We start from the raw sequence: 17,689 nt of genomic DNA on the forward strand, positions 1-17,689 counted from the left end.
GCTATGACGTAGTCACGCACATCAGAGACACGACGCAGGACGTAGTTTCGTTTTCTTTACTTTTTGAAGAAATAGAAAGTCGGCTGAAACTTTAGAAAAGGACTTACTGTAAAACTACTCGGTCAGCCTTTTTCTACAGAATTTAAGCTGACTTAGCACAACACAAGAAGAGGATGTAAGTTAATGCTGGCTTCTGTGGGAAATAATAATGTTCACTGTAGAGTATTTGCCTGTAACTATGCTAACCAGACACTAAGCTAACAAGTTGTATAATTGGGCTAAATTATTATATTACAATTTTAAATGAGCTCGCTTGCACTTGAAAGCCAAGCTTGCTGTGTTTGAGTGTTGTGTTTTTTTACAGCATTTTATCTGTTTGAACGGTGTTTAAGTTAGTAGTACAGTATTAGAGAAGAAGGAGGAGCCAATTCTCCGTAAAAAAAATAATGTGACGTTAGCATCTCATGTCACAGTTATTTGTTTTTTACTTTATTAGATGTTACATTGAATGTACCAAATCTTTTCCACAGATGGCTGGAGAAGCTGCTGAGCCGACTAAACTCACAGTTGAAGAAGATGAAGGGAAGCTGGGGGGAGACGAAACAGACGCCAAACCAGACCGCAGAGGAAGATTTCTTCTATTTGGGAGGTAACTTCATTTCAAGATTTTGAGACACATATAACACATAAGGGAAATGCTTTTTATGTTTTGTTTATTCCACTATAGGATTTATGTTTAGTTATCTGCACAATTCATCAATGCACTGTAATGTTTTACTGTAGGTTTCACATTTTGTTATTATCCCCTCGACTTTTACTGTTTGACAACTTTAGATGCAGCACTACAGAAGAGCACAGCCAGTTATTTTACAACTGTCCATGTGTAGTCAATTTTGGTTGTAATTTCAATTATTTTTCTGAATTTTAAGATTCTTGCCTTCGTTGATTATTTGTGCAGCATTAAGAGAATTTTTTATATCATGACCAGATTCTGATTTAATTCTGCGACTTCAATCTTAATGCTACAGTGTGCTTCTAAACTAAAAAGACCTTTACACATATCAGTATTCTTAGAGTAGGATCCACTTTGTACATTAAATGAATGAAACTTTAAAAGTTATAACAATCTTACCCATAACAAACCCGTTTTAAATACTTTTACTTATACTTAAATTACTGTTAAGGGCAAGGCAGATGAAAGCTGATCAGCTCAGAATTAGAGTCATGCTGTACAACAGTCTATCGTGGCTGCATAAGTTCAATGTGTGATCCTACAGTTTCATTTTGTCCCTTAACCCTCTATTGCACCTTTGCACTTTTTAGTGTTTTTGACTTTTTATTTATCATATTTTATCCTTTTTTCATGCATATTGTTGATGATTTATTCAAGGTTGTGCATTTTTGAGTGTTCTATAATTTTGTCATGCATTTTCGATTTTTAGCATTTTGGAAACAACATAGCATGAAATACTCACATTATGCACCCTTCGCACTAAAAAGTGCGCATTGAAACCCATTCAAATCACTATTTTTGATCCTACTTAAATTATAAAGTATAACACGTGCATCTTCTCATTTGTCCCCTTAATTTGAAGCATGGGGCTTTAAGTGTGTGCTCTGAGGGAGTCCCTTCCTGATGATGTCATTTTTACCATATACAGTATGGTAAGGGTTAAGATTACATAGTGTGAGTGTTTGACACTGAACAAAAAATAATAATGCATATAAATAAATGTTGCTGCTAATCTTTCACATATACCAGGCTGCAATAATCAAGCCATAAATAATCAAGTTTTCATGAAGTATATTGAAAATTAATCATTTATTGTGAATTTTAGACCATAAAATAGGGTTGCGTCATGACAAAAACATGGCAATTTAAGGGTTAAAAAATAAACAAATTTATTAACATTTGATATTTATGATTAGGACTGATGCAGATTCATAACATTATTAAAAAAAAACCTAAAAAAAAAAACATTATAATTTCTAAAAATTTGAGAGCTTGAGTTTTTATTTACACTTTTTAGTGAGAAGGGTACTTAATGTAAGTATTTTAAAGGTGCATCTAAGGGTTAAAAGTGTGACCAGACTAATACTGACTAACATAAGGGTAAATCCTCAACATGTTCCAGTGTTGCTCACAAGGTGGCACTGTGGACGTTTGTCAGAAAGCGTCATCAGGTGCCTGTTTTCTCTGCATGGCATTAAGTTTTTTACCCTGAACTTCCAGGATAACATTGGACAACTTTTAATTATTTATTTAAAAAAAAAGTAACAAAAATAGTTTTAATATATAGGATCTTCAGAAATAGCATTTTAATGTGAAGAAGATATTGCTTGTCAGGTCTAAGGAATGTTATTGTGTTCAGCATCACCACTGAATTTATTGAAGCCATTAAATAATTGTATAATCTAATCAGTTGAACCGAGTCACAGTCATAAATAAAAGACAGGACCAAACATCAGACTTGTGTTAGATCTGGTTGTCCTCCTCTAAAGTGATTGAAGATATCTTAATGATTGCAGGTGGTTCTTCAACTTTTATGTATTTTTTTTAAGTTGCTTAAAAATGGGGGTAAAATCAAGAAATTTATAAAATTATATTTTTTGGGGAAATTGTTTTGTCAGTCATTACTTTTTAATATTATTTATTAATTTATTTTACAAGTACCCTGTCTTGTACATCCATCCCAGAAGTTGAGGCCTGTCGGTCCTCACAGTATGTACATGACTACAGGTGGATTCTGTGCCTGTCAGCAGAGGAACAACTTGTTGCCCTGTCTGACCTCAGCAGGCAGTGGGGTGCTGGGCCCGTGTGTGAATAGGCCTTTAGAAAGCACTGGTGTGGTGGCGAGGCTGCTGACTCAGGGGGCTCACAGTGCGCCGCCCCTGTCCTCAGCACCTGCTGGCCCAGTCAGGTCTCCATCCAGTACAGAGAGCATGTCAGTATCCTAGCACACAGCTAAAAAATAAGGTGCCAGGTCTGGAGGAACATACTCTTTTGGGGGAAAACGGAGAAACAAGACTAAACCAACGCATTTCAGATGCAGAGTGGCGTAGCGCTTAATGACGAACCCAGGTAAGACTTGCGTAACGGCATCATTTTCCTCTTAACAGACCTCCAACCTGCTCATCTTTCTGCCATGCCCAGCCCACAGCAAAACAGCGTTGCAGCTCTTCGCCCAACCTCCACAATTGTTTGGTTACTGTGTGTTGGCACAATTCGGAGGTGGGAGGGGGGGGGGCTGGAAAAAGTTCTGGATCACATGTTTATCAGGGGGGAAAAAAGAAGGCTGGGCTGTCTGTGAGTGTGCATGGAACTATTGGTGCGCAGTGTATTGTTCCCATGCCTGAGTAAGTTGATGACCAGGCTCTTCTGGAACAAGTGTAGATTTTTGAAGCCCCCAATGGGCCACTGTTGGCTTAGCTATCTGGATGGATCCGTTAAAGAATGGAAATATGACAGGTGTGTGAGATTTGCCACTCGTGGAAGATTTCCTCTTGCTCAATCTACATCGATGCGAGTATGATTTTTTTTTTATATCTATACTTAGTAAAAATGTTTTAGTTTCTTCTTATACTTATTGCTGGATTACTGCAACCACATTTGGCTGTGACTTTCATGTCTTATTTAAACCTGTATGTACCGTATGACCGTTGAGTACGAGTGTTTTCAGTTGGATTAGTGTTCCTATATATTTACCTGTTATGATGTCATTGTTTAGTGTGGTTGTCTTAAAAGCGTTTTCATGCGACCTACGATTCAGAATATTTCCTTAATGGCAAGTACTTTTTTTTATGTTGAGTTTGGAATTGTCTGCCAGTCAGTTTCGTATTCTTTGCTATTTTCATTTCCATCGTTTTTGCATTATTCATGTGTTTGTTAATTGTTTATCTGTGTTTTCCCATATGGTCCTAAAGCCATTACTGTTTGAATATTGATGGATCGGATCTGTGTGTTTTTTCCATGTATCTGCTTTAAAGAATTTGATGTCTCCAAAAACATAAGAGGATATAAAACATATTGTGTTAAGTTGAAAATACAATCTGGGTGAAGTTAAATAAATTCTAGTTTAAATCATTGCTACCATAAATTCTGAACATCAGTGTCTGTGGCTTTTAGTAAGAAGACTAAGGATGGCCAGATGCGGGGGCAGGACTACTCTTCTGAAAGCCATTACCGAATTGTTTCACCAACATTCCAGTATAAGATGAGCCACCAGCGAGTGGGCAAGTGTATCATCATCAACAACAAAAACTTCGATGAAAAGACAGGTACGGCAAAACATTTGTGCTTCGTATTACTGCACAAAGAGAGCGTATTCTGAACAGATTGTCTCGACAGGGATGAATGTACGCAATGGCACGGACCGAGACGCAGGTGAGCTGATTAAGTGCTTCAAGAGCCTCGGCTTCGACGTCTGCATCTACAACGATCAGACCTGTGAGAAGATGGAACGTCTGCTCAGAGAGGGTGAGTAGTGAACACCTCGGCCATTATCACACTTTACTCGTAGGAAACGGTAGGAAGCCAACGCGTATCCTAGCGTCCAACAAAAAGGCTGAGTTTAAACAAAATGGCCTCTGTGAAACGTCTTCAAGAACTCTCATAAACTGGCTGTAGCTCTGCGGTAGCTGCCAATTTATCAAGTTCACCCAACTCCGTTGAATAAAGTGGTGCACACTTAAGCAAACTCCTTAACAGTTTTAATGTTGACCTTTTTACTCTTCTGCTTGGGCTGCTAAGTTGTGTTAAAGCTGAGGATGGGAAACCTACACGAGTCAGGATGTTTGAACGTTTCCAATCCAACAAATGCCAAAGCCAGTTCCTCAAAACGAACACAGGCGAACAAAAAAAAACTAACTTTCTTTGACGTGCCTCTCCTGTGAGTAGCTTGCTATTGAACTCTGATGTTCAGGACTCACATTCAATAGACGAAGGGACCTTTTCATGAGGTGCATTTTTTAAACTCCTGGTCAGAGACGGACGGTGGCCAGCCAGGTTGCTGGAGATGTATCAGTGTTGCGTCACTGGATAAAGAAGTTTCACGAGAAAGATAATGTTATCTGATGGACAAGTCACCTCTCAAGTTATATGAACGTAAGAACACTCAAAGTTCAATACAATGTTGGATGTTTAAATAGCCTCTAAACTTTCCACGGATCATTGAAGTCTAAAGATGACAGCAGGTCAAGTTTCTGTATTTAAGACCCTCAACTAAACACTGAAACATAAAGTACCTTTGAGTTTCAGTATGAACCCTGGTGTAGACCAAAAAAATTTACCATTTGTTTGTGGTCTGAAAACTGACCTTGATCTGCCTTAACTGCAGCTTTTTTGGATTAAACCAGTGTACACAGCCAGTTCACTATCGGAGGGATTGTTTGACTACAGAAACAGCAGCATGATGAGTATCGCACAGATGTGGATTTGTCAGAAGGTGCAGTTTTTCATAGAGATTTTGTCGGATGACTATGTATGCTCACAACTATCGGCAACGAACAAAAACACCTCAGTGTACTCGCTCTTTAGTAAGTGGGTTTCTGAAGTCAACCGAACGGCGCCACATTTAGGCAGAACGGTTCACCAGCAGTACAAGTGCTCAATGAATTAACTAAGGTAGGTCACCAGAGTATACTGCTTTCAAAATACGTAGTTCACATGGGTCCTAGCTGCTTGCAGGTGAGAAGTGGCGGCAGTTTCAGACCTGGTTTGCTTCAACTAAACATATCAACATGTAGATGTTTCAGTCTGTACATTGTCTATGCCAGTTTCTAAGACATCTACCCGACATAGTTTTCCATAGTTTCCCTTTTACTCAAATTAAGGGAAGTTTGAGTTTATTTCCATCCTAATTCTAAACTGTCCGAATAAAAAAAGGATCAAAGTCATCTCCAGAGAGCAACACACAAGTTCCCAGATTTCTAATTTGGACGTTTATTGGGGCCCCGGCTAAGCGACGAGTGTGTTTTTGTGTGTGTATGGGTCAGCCTCGGAGGAAGACCATAGTGACAGCTCGTGTTTCGCCTGTATCCTGCTAAGCCACGGCGAGGAGGGCATGATCTACGGAACAGATGGAGCCATGCCCATCAAGACCATGACCTCGTTGTTCAGGGGAGACATGTGCAAAAGCTTAGTTGGAAAGCCAAAACTCTTCTTCATCCAGGTATGTATATTTATGGTGTAAAACCCTTTTAATTTATTCTTTTTTTTCTAATTTTCTTGTGTGATGTGTATAAAAAAAAAGAAGTAAAATAATGTTGCAATTTTATTTGTGTCAAATTAGAAACCTGTGACCCAAACAGTCAACCAAGGGGTTGAATGACAAGGAAAGGAACTCTTATTTTGATAGGAAGAAATATTCAATCTGGCCCATGGACAGTTAATTGTTCATTGTGTACAGTTTTGATCATCTCAGCCTTTAAACACAGAACATTTTGAATTGCTTCACCAGGTCATCGTTGAGAAAGCTACTCAGGATCACAATGAAATGTCATTTCATTTACTTCACCAGGCTTGTCGGGGTTCCGAATTTGATGATGGTATACAGACAGATTCAGGTCCGCCAAATGATACTCTGGAGACAGATGCTAATCCAAGACATAAGATCCCTGTGGAGGCAGATTTCCTCTTTGCCTACTCCACTGTGCCAGGTACTTAACAATCATAGACAGGTCTCTATTTGTTGTATATATTTTTACTGTGGTGTCATTGCTTTGAGCAAACTCACAGACGATTGTTCCACAGCTGACAAATTTGGATTTTTCCAGGGTATTACTCATGGAGAAACCCAGGGCGTGGCTCCTGGTTTGTCCAAGCCCTCTGCAATGTCCTCAATGAGTTTGGCAAACAATTGGAGATCATGCAGATCCTCACACGGGTAAACTACATGGTGGCCACCAGCTTTGAGTCCTGGTCTGAAGATCCACGCTTCAGTGAGAAGAAGCAGATTCCGTGTGTGGTCTCCATGCTGACCAAAGAACTCTATTTCAACTGACCGCCAGCTGAAATCACTGTACTGTATAATCCCAAAGACTGACTGACTGACTGACTGACTGACTGACTGTTTCAGGTACCGACTAAGTAGTCAAAGCATTCAGGGATGATTCAGGGCCCAGCAGCACATTGCACATTCGGAGCACATATGACACTTTGCATGTGTAGTTGGGCCCGAAAACAAGCACTCTGTGAGAAAAAAATATTACAGTGGCACTCCTCGTTCATGTGTTGTGGTGAAACTTCTTCCTCTTCTTTAGGTTATTATTCAGAATGATGGCGTCACATTTAATCTAATCTTTTTGACAGGCATTGTTAAATATTTATGTTATTCTACCAGCCCGCAAAATTTGCTGCCAGTTTTTGTTGGTTTGGGGAATCGTATCTGAATATGTCTGTCGAATTTTCCAGCACTTGCAATAGACTTTAAAAATCATTTCATAGTTTACAATTGATGCTCTTGGTCTTCTCTCTAACTGAACTACGGAAGCCCTGAGTTGCAAGTGTCAAAACAAATCTTGACATTTATTTTCTAAGTTTGAGTTATGTTGTTTTCCCTTCTTTTTAATGGCATAAGAATTAGTGAAGACCTAAGATTTTGCCATCATAATCTTTTAAAGTTTCTCTTGAAAAGATAAACCTTTGACACAGCAAAAAAAAAAGCTTATTTTTTTCTGCGTGTATAAACGGCTTGTTGCTTGTTTTAAAATTGGGCTAGTCGGGCCTTCATTTTTTAACTGCTAATTTATCATAGTTAAAAGATCGTACAGGCACACTTTGTTTTTTACAAGACCATTTGTTATCGACATAGTCGATGAAAACAAATACATATCCAAAGCGAAAAAACATTTACTCTCTTTTTCCCCCCCAGGCCATTCAGGGCTTCTGTAAAAAAAATAAAATCTAAAAAACTTTTAAAAATACATTCTAAAGTATGTAGGACACCAGGTGACAGTTGAATTATTTTACAACCACAATTAAAACAATTTAATTTTGATTTAACTTATACAAAAAGTTAAAGTGAAAGCTATTGAGTCTATTGAGTGCCAAGAAAAAGGATTTTAAAGCATTTAATGCCATAGCAAACAGGAGGGAGCTGCCTTATTTGCAAAACCCAGTCTGGTGCACTGTTAGACAGCACTGGCAACAAAAAAAAAGAAGTGTTGGATCTGGAAAATGGACCAGATTATTTTCAGCTATTTATGTTTTAAGCTGCAGTTGTCAAAAATAAGAGACAGAAGACCATTCGAGCCTTCCTAGCAGAGTTTAAGTTGGTAGCATTATGCTGGCATCCTCAGGTTCTTTAATGTCCCATGAAGTGGGTAAATGTAATGTTTAAGAATGTCATATTCACATGGATTGGAAGGTGTAATCTTTTGCTGTGTATTCATAGTTATATGGGATTTTTGGTCAAGTGCATATTATATAGTTCACTTCCATTCAAACAAAGATTATTTCAAATTTTTCAGTTTTCTCAGCATGATGAAATCTTCGTTGTGCGACCCTGAGTTAGTGAAGTTTGTGTATTTTTTTTTTATAATACATGAATTATGCACTTGTCTTCCTAGTCAGGGTCCAGTTCAAATCAGTTCAATCTCTATTTTAAGCTATATACTATTATATTTAGACATTCCAGTTTATCATTTTGAAAAACTAATAGGGTTCATGCTGTAGAATATGAACACGGAAAAGAAATGTCTGAAACTGTTAAAAAAAAGAAGAAAGAAAAAAAAAAGGAATATATAGTGTTAAACTGGACCACGGCCCTAAGCACAAATGCCACATCATTTCACTGTATATTAGTGTTGTACACTGTTATTACACACTACACCGTTTTAAAAAGTACCGAGCAAGTTCTTCTTCTATTTTATCTTTTAGGTTAAACTTTGATAAAGACAGATTAAAAAATACATCATTAAGACTTTTTTTTTTGTTACTGGAAAAGACAATTCTTCAGCACATGGTGCACTTTGCCTAGTTTTTTTTTTTTTTTTTTTTTTTTAAACACCATTTAGGAAAAAGTTAATAAAAGATGTATCAAATATGTGTTAGGTAACATCTATAATGTTATTTTTAATTATTATTTAATAGACATTTGCTAATGGTATGCAAGACTTACAAAATGTTTGTTTCTGCACCTGCGGATTTGTTGTCCCAAAGTCTGTCAATCACAGAGGCAGCTATTACTGGTGGTAACAAGTTTGAACATCCACAATCCTCATGTCCGCAATAAGCAATCATTGTTGCTGCAATGTTTTTAATTTTTTCAAGATTACATGTTTCAGTTATTTAGGGGAGAACTTAAGCACGAGATATTAGCTTGTCATAATTATTTTTCACTCCTTGTATTTTTCTTTTTTTCATTACTATTATTTTTTTGATAGCACTATAAACATTTATAGTTGCCAGAAGTGGAACCGATACTGGCCTAAGTTAGAGACGTACCATTCTACGCTTGTCCAATACAGCAACAAGTCTTGAATTGTCTCGACACATGGACCTCTCATCAGTGATGTGGTGCCCAACCTGTGCTGAAAGGAGTGTTTGCTCCACTTGTTTTGGAATGGAATTGAAGCAAGGAAAATGTATTTTCAAGGGTAAACGTTGTAATGCTTTCTGGGGTAAATGCTTTAGTCCTCAGGAACATATTTGAAACGATTTGGGGGAAAAAAATTAATGAATTTTAATGAAAGTATAATCAGGCCCATTTTTTTTATTTGGGGCAATACATTGTTTAAAAATATTCAAACAGAGGAATGCTTATGTAAACATTTTGTTGTATGAGACATAAAGAATTTATTGTGTAATAAGTTGTGCGTCAATTTTTCTTCATTTCTTTTAAATGTTTCTCATTTTTAGACACTTATTTTTATTTAGGCAAGGAGAACTGACTGAGACCAAGATGACTATTTCAGATAGAAACAGCATCAATACAATTAAAACAGAAAACAATAAATATGTTTTTTTAAGTGTTTCTAAGATTACACATTACCCAGACCTGCAAATACAAACTGATGAGCCCATGCCCCATCCCCCATAAATGTACACATTACTCCAAAGATGATTCCAAATCGTGGATGCAGCAAAAAGCCAGTCCTCAATCCTATTTCAACCTTGTTATTGTATAGCTATCAATCTTTCAAGTCTTGCTTTATGGCTTGAGTTTATAGAAAACAGTATAGTCACAAATAAGGGAGTTTACGAATAAGTGCTCTAGGTTAAAACCATATCGTCCCTGAAATTGATTTTAATAGCTTCATATGTATACTTGATCTGGTTGAATAAAAAAGTGAATCGCCCTCAAGAAAAAATGTTTACAGTTTCAGAATTTGGAGTCAATATCATTCAATGTAAATAGAAGTTGTCCAAAATTAGATCCCTGGGGTACTCCATGTTGACCATCTACAGTGATTGCTTGAGTTTAATTCTCTTTAAGACGAGCAATCTCATCAAGACTAAAAGATCCAATTCAGCGTAAAAATAGACCCATGATGGTCCTTTGTATTGACGGTCATTTATCAATAAAAATGCTGAAGAGATTGTACAATGCCCAAGTCAGGTATTTTGTTTGCAGTTGCCTTACAGTCAGAAAAACACCACCCTTATAATCCTTTGAGCTGAACATGCCCATTAACAGTTGACCAATCAGTTCCTTGAAAAAGTATTCAAATAGCTTACCTGTCTTAGTCCAAGGCCAGTAATTACATTTTAAATGTTTTGACAGTGGAAAGAGACCTTCCTTAAAGTCCGATTGGTTTAAGGTACAACTTAAAGAGGGAAGCATATATGAGCCACATGACCAGAGGAACGATAATAAAGATGTGCTTTTCAAAAGAGCAAATTTCGACTAGCCTGACGAGCCCCACTGCACATCACATTCCTGACATTTCTGCACCACCTCAGAGAACAGGAGCTGATCGAGATGCATCACAGATCTTTAGGGACTTCCAATTTGTGCCTTCATTGTCATGGCCAGGACATAATGCCTGATGTAAGGTGTCAGTAAACGTTCCGGTGCAAAAGCAATGGAGAGGCGTCATGGTGTCGGCTCCTAGAAAACACACCAAACCGCCGGGGAAACTGCAGCACACCCCAACGCGGTTGAACTTTTTTCCTGCCAGCAGAGGCAGCTCATATGGGACACCCCCATGCCAGGCTGTGTAGTCTCCATTAAAATATTCCACACACCAAGACTCTTTGCCTCGGCCCAACCAGGAGTCTTCTTCACGGCCCTTACGTGGGATGCTCGGGTAGGTGAGCCCCAGCTCCCAGTAGGTCTTCCCACTCACTTCAACCTCCCAGTACTGGCGGCCCTCGCTGAAGCCTTGCTTGCTAATTACATTCAGGGTGGTGTCAAAGCGGGAGACAGTTTCTGGGACATCTTGCCAGGTATCTGTGTAAGTAACTGAGTCACCTTTGGGGGAGAGGATCAGCTTTGGGTGGGCTGTGTCAGCATCAAGGACTACATCTGCAGCATCTGCAAAAGAAACAATTGTAGTGTCTTGTTTAAAAAAAAAAAAAAAAGATAGTTCTAGAGCTTGACAAATATTAATCACTAATGGCATTTCCTAATAGACTGTAACTGTGCAACCGTTGACATAGCCAGCAGCAAAACTCCTCACATGTCTATCTACATGTTGGAGAGAACTCACAGCTCTGAAACAGCTTCTTGGTGACAGGGACCTGTGACCTGATGAACAGCAGCAGGTTGATGGTGAGACCCAAGAGTTGTTCATTCTTGAACTGATCAATCTGAATCAGGTCAGGGTCGGTCAATTTCAGAATCTCAGATATTCTAATTTTAGAACAAGAAAAAAACAGAAATCATTCCTCATTAAGAAATAAAAGCACATTTCAAAGACACCACAAACGTACAAATCCATAGAAAAACATACCGAGTTAACCATGTATTAGAACTAAATTTAAAAGCTGTTCGTCAGACTTTTTGTAAATGCTATGAGAAAGAAATACTTTAATTTGCGACTACTTTTTTCATGATCATTGTTTTCGAAAGGGAAATCTTTGATAGATACTCTCAATGTATCAGCATAATAAATCATGCAAATTATTGTCATTTTCGATTAGTGCAGGTTGTTTTCAGGATTAATGCATTGAGGGTCAGACAATGTCCAAAAACAGATAAACCTTTCCCACAGTGTAAAGCCAGGCCTTTCAAATTGGTCCCAAACCTCCAAGCTCTTCACTAATTATCATAAATTACAAAGACAAGCAGCCTTTTTTTATAGTTTAACAATCAATGGTGTGACATCATAGCCTGAAAAAAATACGCAAATCGATTACTTTCACAATAGTCGGCATCTGGCTTTTACTTCTAACCACTTAATAGACTAATCTTGTGGCTATTTTTGAGGGTGTTTTTGCCTGTCTGTATGGAAGATGAAGAAACAGATGAGATGAAAAGAAAGAGGGGGGTGATAAACTGTAAAGGAAGAGGCTTGAAATCAAAAGCCCACGCAGGATATACGCTGATTATTCTCTACTTACACACCAGGTATTGAGGCAAACTCTTATTTGCTGAAAGGTGAACTTACCTCTCGTCAGTTTCATCATTCTGTTAAAATGAAAATAAATGGCATCATTACTTAATATCAGTCTGAGAAAAAAAATAAGATGTATTTAATGCCTCATTTGTCACACAAAATCACAGCTTTAAGTTTTGCTTACTTTAACACCAAGTTCTTGTGTTTTCATTTTGGCTAACACATCAGACATTTCCTGGTCCAGTTCTTGAGTGAGGTTATAGCACTCCTCTATCCTGTCTTCCACCAACTTCTCTGTGGCCTCAAGCTCTGTGTCCAGCTGGGTCAGAGTGATCCGAAGATCCTCATCCAGAACCCTCTTCATGTCCTCGTACTTTTTCCTGATTTTTTCCTTCACCTCGTTGGTCTTCTTCTGTGATGGAATTGCAAAGAGAATTTAAAAAAAAATGCATTTGTATCAGAGTACTACTTACCATATTTAATAGTTGACATGTCACGGGCATGTCCCAGCTATCATTGGGTGGCGCTACAGCTACGCCAATCAATCACAGGTCTGACATAGGGACATCCAAACAGCCGCACTCACTTTCACAACTACTTTGCATGCACTTTTAGTGCCACTAATTAACCTAACACTACCAGTCTTTGGAACGTGGAAGGAAGCTGCAGCACCCAGAGAGAACTCAGACACGCACAGAAAGAACATGCTAACTATGTCCGACAAGGGTTCAAACCAGGAACCTTTTCGCTGTGAGGCAGCAGTGCTAACCACTGAACCACCATGCAGCCCATTTAACATATTTACTGTAACCTTGACTTAAATTAACGACAGCAGCACGACATTCTGCTGGCGGTGTCTTAAATCAAGACGAGGCACTTAAAAAAATAAATGTACAAATCAGCAAAACCAGTCAGTTAGCAGCATGTATTGTGATTTAGGAATGATACTGTGTTGTCTGAGGTTACCGTACTAGAAATAACAGTAATAGAAAAACCTCCCCCTTCAAACAATGTGATGTCTGCTTCATGATTACAGACTTTTCACCAACATCTAATCCCATGGATTATTCTGCATGTGTTGAATGCAAGAAAGGAAATGAATAGCAAATGGCATTTGTCAGAGAGCATTTTGCTCTGTATTGTGAATCTACTTACGATAGAACAATAAAAAAAAGACTCACTGTCATCTCAACCTGCTTAGCTGCAAGTTTCTTCATCCTGTAGGCGATTACATTTCTCTCTTTCTGCAGGTGCTGCTGATGTTTCAGAAGAGATTCCTAAAGATAATGAACCGAAGGTAGAAGAACCAAAAGTTCAGAGTGCACGGTCATGAAAGTTAAAGAAGCCAAAGTGTAAGCGCTTACTTCATGTGGGGCCTTCCCTCCCGCCTTACTATTCATGTCAGCTCAGTGGTTCAGATTAAAGTCCACTAAAGAGGACAACACGACCAGGAGGGCTTTTATAGTCATGTCACAGGTGTGAGGGCTGTGTTGTGGGGGAGGGGTGGCCTTGTGACATCTCAACGGGTACACTTGCAAGTACATGCCTTTCATCAACAAGGAGGAAACATGAGTCCAAACTTTGTAGACAAAAAAAAAACATTCAGAAAGAGAGAAGGGCAACAGACTGGCAGAATAGTCAGAGTTGAGCAAATGGTACACAATGTCCTGTCTATTGATGGCTCTATTTATACTAACCTGACACTGACCTTGAGGTATGTTTGCATGTTTGACCTACATGCACCTTTGAGGACGTCTTTAGGAGACATTCAAGGTGTTTTTGTTCTTCATGGAAAAGCTCACCTATTCTTAGAAAGTGCCTGTTGAAAGTGCCTACTGTGACCTTTTACATGCAATCACAGACACATTTAAAAGCATGTTTCTGTCAAACTCAACAAAGGCAACAAACTCATTGCCCTTGCATGTAAATGGCATCAGCTTAAGTCACACACGTCATGGCAAATATGTAACATGTCAATACTGCCTCAGAATGTAACTGATCTGTCTCCTCCTCCGTATTTTCCCCTACATATTACTCATCTGAGGACACGTGTGAGAGTAGCATGACACAACAAATCTCACCGACGTACCCATGAGCAGAATCATTTCAAAAAGAGGGATGGTTGAAACTGCCCTAGAGACGTGTCAACAAGTCACGTGAGGTAAACTATTGTGACTTGACTGACACCTTAATCTGTCTATTACAAAGCATATGTGTTCGTTTTTTTACTCCACCTCAGCCTCAAACATCACTATTGTACTTTACTTCAATTCTTTCTATTTAGCCATATTAAGTTCATTAGAAACATTCAATACATCTTTAATGTTGCTTTCGAAGGTAATTGTAAATGAAAATAAGTGCTTAATGTTAATAAAACAATGGTCTCATGCACACAGTGAAATACATGTGAAAATGAATGTCAAATCTTGTCATATAAGATGGCTCTCTTTTGTTGGAAAATGTCTCGTTCTATACAGTTATTTAGCAAACACATGACAAAAGTCATACGCTGTCATAGTTTTGCAGCAATGATAAAGATACAAAGAAAAAACATATCCTGAAGGAAATTCTACTGCAGCCTAGGGCCACAATTACACTGCAAAACTCCAAGAAACACAACAGATAATTGGGTAGAAGAAAATATAGAATATACAGGGTCAATAAAACACCAAAGTAAAAAAAGGGAGCGTGAGTAGAAAATCAATAGTCGGATAAGTTAAGCACAAAAATAAGCTTTGTAGAAATGAGTAATTGCAATAATATTGACAGTTGTTTTGTGATAATGAGAGGTTAAAGAAATGTTGAGATAGCTCTCAAGACACTGTATGTGATCAGAGACCAGCCACCCTCACATTCACACCGACAAGCATTTTATTAGAATCACCAATTCACCCAACGAGCATGTCTTTGGACTGTGGGAGGAAGCTGCAGTACCTGGAGAGAACCCACACATGCACGGGGAGAACATGCAAACTCCACACAGAGAGGCCATGTCCGACAGGTACTTGAACCTCCTCGCTGTGAGAGCTCGGTGCACCCACTGTATTTGTAATATTTTTTGTAATTTTACATATCTATAATTGAATTACAATCAATTTTTTTGAATAGGGATGATGTAATTTAACATAGTTTTAATGCACAACATGAAACTGATGTGTTGCACAGAGAGTTTATAGTTATTGTTAATTTCCAACTCAAGTCCCAAGTCCCTTTTTGTAAACAAACGACTTTATAAAATGTACAATGGATTTGATAAAACCCCACAACACTATATGCAAATACATTAAAATACATCTACAAAAATATGATAAATTATTGATAATAAGCTACACTCATTTGATTTCACAAGACTGTAAGCTATAAACCTTTACAAAAGCTGTCATTATGCTCCAGAGTGCATCAATGTGGTGCTCTTTAAAAAAAAAAAAAAATCTAACTCTGTTGGACCTCAGCCTTCCCTAACCTTGATTTGTGTCTGTACTGTTTGGGATGTTTGATTCAAAGTTCACATTATGATGTTGTACACATCGGGAGAAATGCCTTAAAAGTGAAACATTTCAGTACCGTGTTTTTCCAGAGAACTAAAGTTCCTCCGCAGTTAATAAACACAATAAACACAGCTGGTAAACCTTAAAAGGCAATTGAAACCAGGAACCAGAAACTCCAGTTCCAGGTATGTATATGTCTTGAGCGTTTGCCAGGTGTGAGAAGCAGCTTCCTCATGCTGAGACACTTATTGTTTCAGAGAGCAACGTGAGCTGAATCTCTCCACAAGTGATCCACAAGTAAGTGTTTATACATGTTTATATCTTTTATTTTTTATAAGTAATGTATTTAGTGAGCCATGTGTTGGAATTATTTGTATTTTCTGTGATGTTCAGTTTTATTTGTTCATCCACTTGCTCAGACATAATTGCCTCAGATTGAGAGCAAATAATCGTTTACATGCTAACAGTAACATGTTATAAAGAGAAAAGTCAACACTGCTGAGTAGCTATATATAAAAAAAGTAATATATATAAATGTTAAGTCTTAATTATTATTCATACACCTGCACCTTCAGACAGCTTTTGTGTGTGAATAGAGCACTATTTCATGCTCTGCTTTCACTGAGGAATGACTCTATTTTTAAACCCTACATTGTTTGTTTCAAAAGGTTAACTATTTCCTTCTCAATATTTTGATTGTGTCTGAAGAGACGGAGACTGATAGATTCTTCTGTTATTTTTGTTCAGGTGCGGTGTCACAATGCATAAGAACCAGAAGAGCACTGGTAATGTTTCACACCTTTGAACTCTTGATTTATTTGGGTTTGACTTGTGTTGTGGTGCTGCTCAAAGGACAGAATGTGCATATGACAAGGACATTTGAGATATGCCAGTGACACAAAAAAATGTGTTAAAAGTTGGGGGACTATTAATGACTATCATCGTTTTAACTTTCTTGTAAGAATAGTTTCAACTTTTCTTTTTCTCCCAGGAAAGAAATTTCAAAAAAAGCTCAAGAAAAGATATGAATTTGGAGATTTCCATAAGGAAAGACTAAATAAGATAATGAAACAAAATATTTGGCTTTTTTTCAAATCAGGGGGAAGTGCGGTTTTCTACAGACCAGTTGGAGGTGCAATAGAAATAAGATCGGGATACCTGTTCAAGTCTCCTCCCCAAAAACGGTTAAAAGCTGAGGTGAAAAGAGTATTATATTTAAAGCTATTCTGCAACTCCTAATATTTGTTTTTAATGTAATGTTTTTTTCCCTACATAAGTGGAAGAGGAGATATTTTGTGCTGTTCAAAATCAGTGAACAGGACCATCAACTCAAGTACTTCAGAAGTTCACAGGAAAAAGACCGACCACTTGGAGGGATCGATTTATCGCAGTATGTTCCCTGACATCCCCTTATGAGCCTGCTTTCTACACAACATGCCCAATCCATTTGGACTTTTATTCATCTATGTCATGCATTTAGTGGCTCTCAAATGGTTTTTCATTATGCGAATTTGACCAATATTCTTATGTCCCTGTGTCAGTATCTCACTGTTGAAAGTGAGCCCTCAAAACCACCAAAGATGGGGATGGGTGCAGAAGAGTTTCAAGTGCTCCCCGTCCTGTGTGCTCTACATCAGAGCTGCAGACCGGGACTACTTTCTCATCGGGGAGAACAGGTCAGTCAGATATTATTGTTGGGG

The 17,689-nt window shown here is 38.1% G+C and overlaps 3 protein-coding genes across 5 annotated transcripts in view; 2 read left to right on the forward strand and 1 right to left on the reverse strand.

Moving 5' to 3' along the window:
* On the forward strand, positions 1 to 9,810 carry casp7 (caspase 7, apoptosis-related cysteine peptidase). Its single transcript, XM_079372473.1, has 7 exons — positions 1 to 175; positions 531 to 649; positions 4,127 to 4,278; positions 4,349 to 4,477; positions 5,995 to 6,170; positions 6,519 to 6,657; positions 6,775 to 9,810. Exons 2-7 carry the CDS (start codon positions 531 to 533, stop codon positions 6,999 to 7,001), a joined length of 942 nt encoding a protein of 313 aa, XP_079228599.1. The 5' UTR covers positions 1 to 175; the 3' UTR covers positions 7,002 to 9,810.
* The window catches only part of LOC306842304 (zinc-binding protein A33), a 20,458-nt gene continuing 12,112 nt past the window's right edge, over positions 9,344 to 17,689 (reverse strand). Inside the window, exons 1-6 of one of the 2 annotated variants that reach the window (XM_079372471.1) lie at positions 13,866 to 13,922; positions 13,683 to 13,778; positions 12,686 to 12,913; positions 12,553 to 12,572; positions 11,653 to 11,795; positions 9,344 to 11,477 (exon numbers count right to left, since the gene is read on the reverse strand). In XM_079372471.1, the coding sequence (XP_079228597.1) occupies positions 10,900 to 11,477; positions 11,653 to 11,795; positions 12,553 to 12,572; positions 12,686 to 12,913; positions 13,683 to 13,778; positions 13,866 to 13,901 (1,101 nt within the window). In that variant the 5' untranslated portion in view covers positions 13,902 to 13,922 and the 3' untranslated portion in view covers positions 9,344 to 10,899. Of the gene's footprint in view, positions 11,478 to 11,652; positions 11,796 to 12,552; positions 12,573 to 12,685; positions 12,914 to 13,682; positions 13,779 to 13,865; positions 13,923 to 17,689 lie in introns of those variants that run through there. The other variant, XM_079372472.1, reaches the window with a different exon arrangement.
* The window catches only part of LOC306842303 (pleckstrin homology domain-containing family S member 1-like), an 11,230-nt gene continuing 9,710 nt past the window's right edge, over positions 16,170 to 17,689 (forward strand). For both annotated transcript variants that reach the window (XM_079372469.1, XM_079372470.1), the window contains exons 1-5: positions 16,170 to 16,286; positions 16,737 to 16,774; positions 17,089 to 17,186; positions 17,267 to 17,379; positions 17,531 to 17,665. In XM_079372469.1, coding sequence (XP_079228595.1) covers positions 16,750 to 16,774; positions 17,089 to 17,186; positions 17,267 to 17,379; positions 17,531 to 17,665 — 371 coding nt within the window. In that variant the 5' untranslated portion in view covers positions 16,170 to 16,286; positions 16,737 to 16,749. The remainder of the gene's footprint in view (positions 16,287 to 16,736; positions 16,775 to 17,088; positions 17,187 to 17,266; positions 17,380 to 17,530; positions 17,666 to 17,689) is intronic.

Source organism: Symphodus melops (genome assembly GCF_947650265.1).
Source record: "Symphodus melops genome assembly, chromosome: 21".
Classification (NCBI taxonomy): Eukaryota; Metazoa; Chordata; class Actinopteri; order Labriformes; family Labridae; genus Symphodus; species Symphodus melops.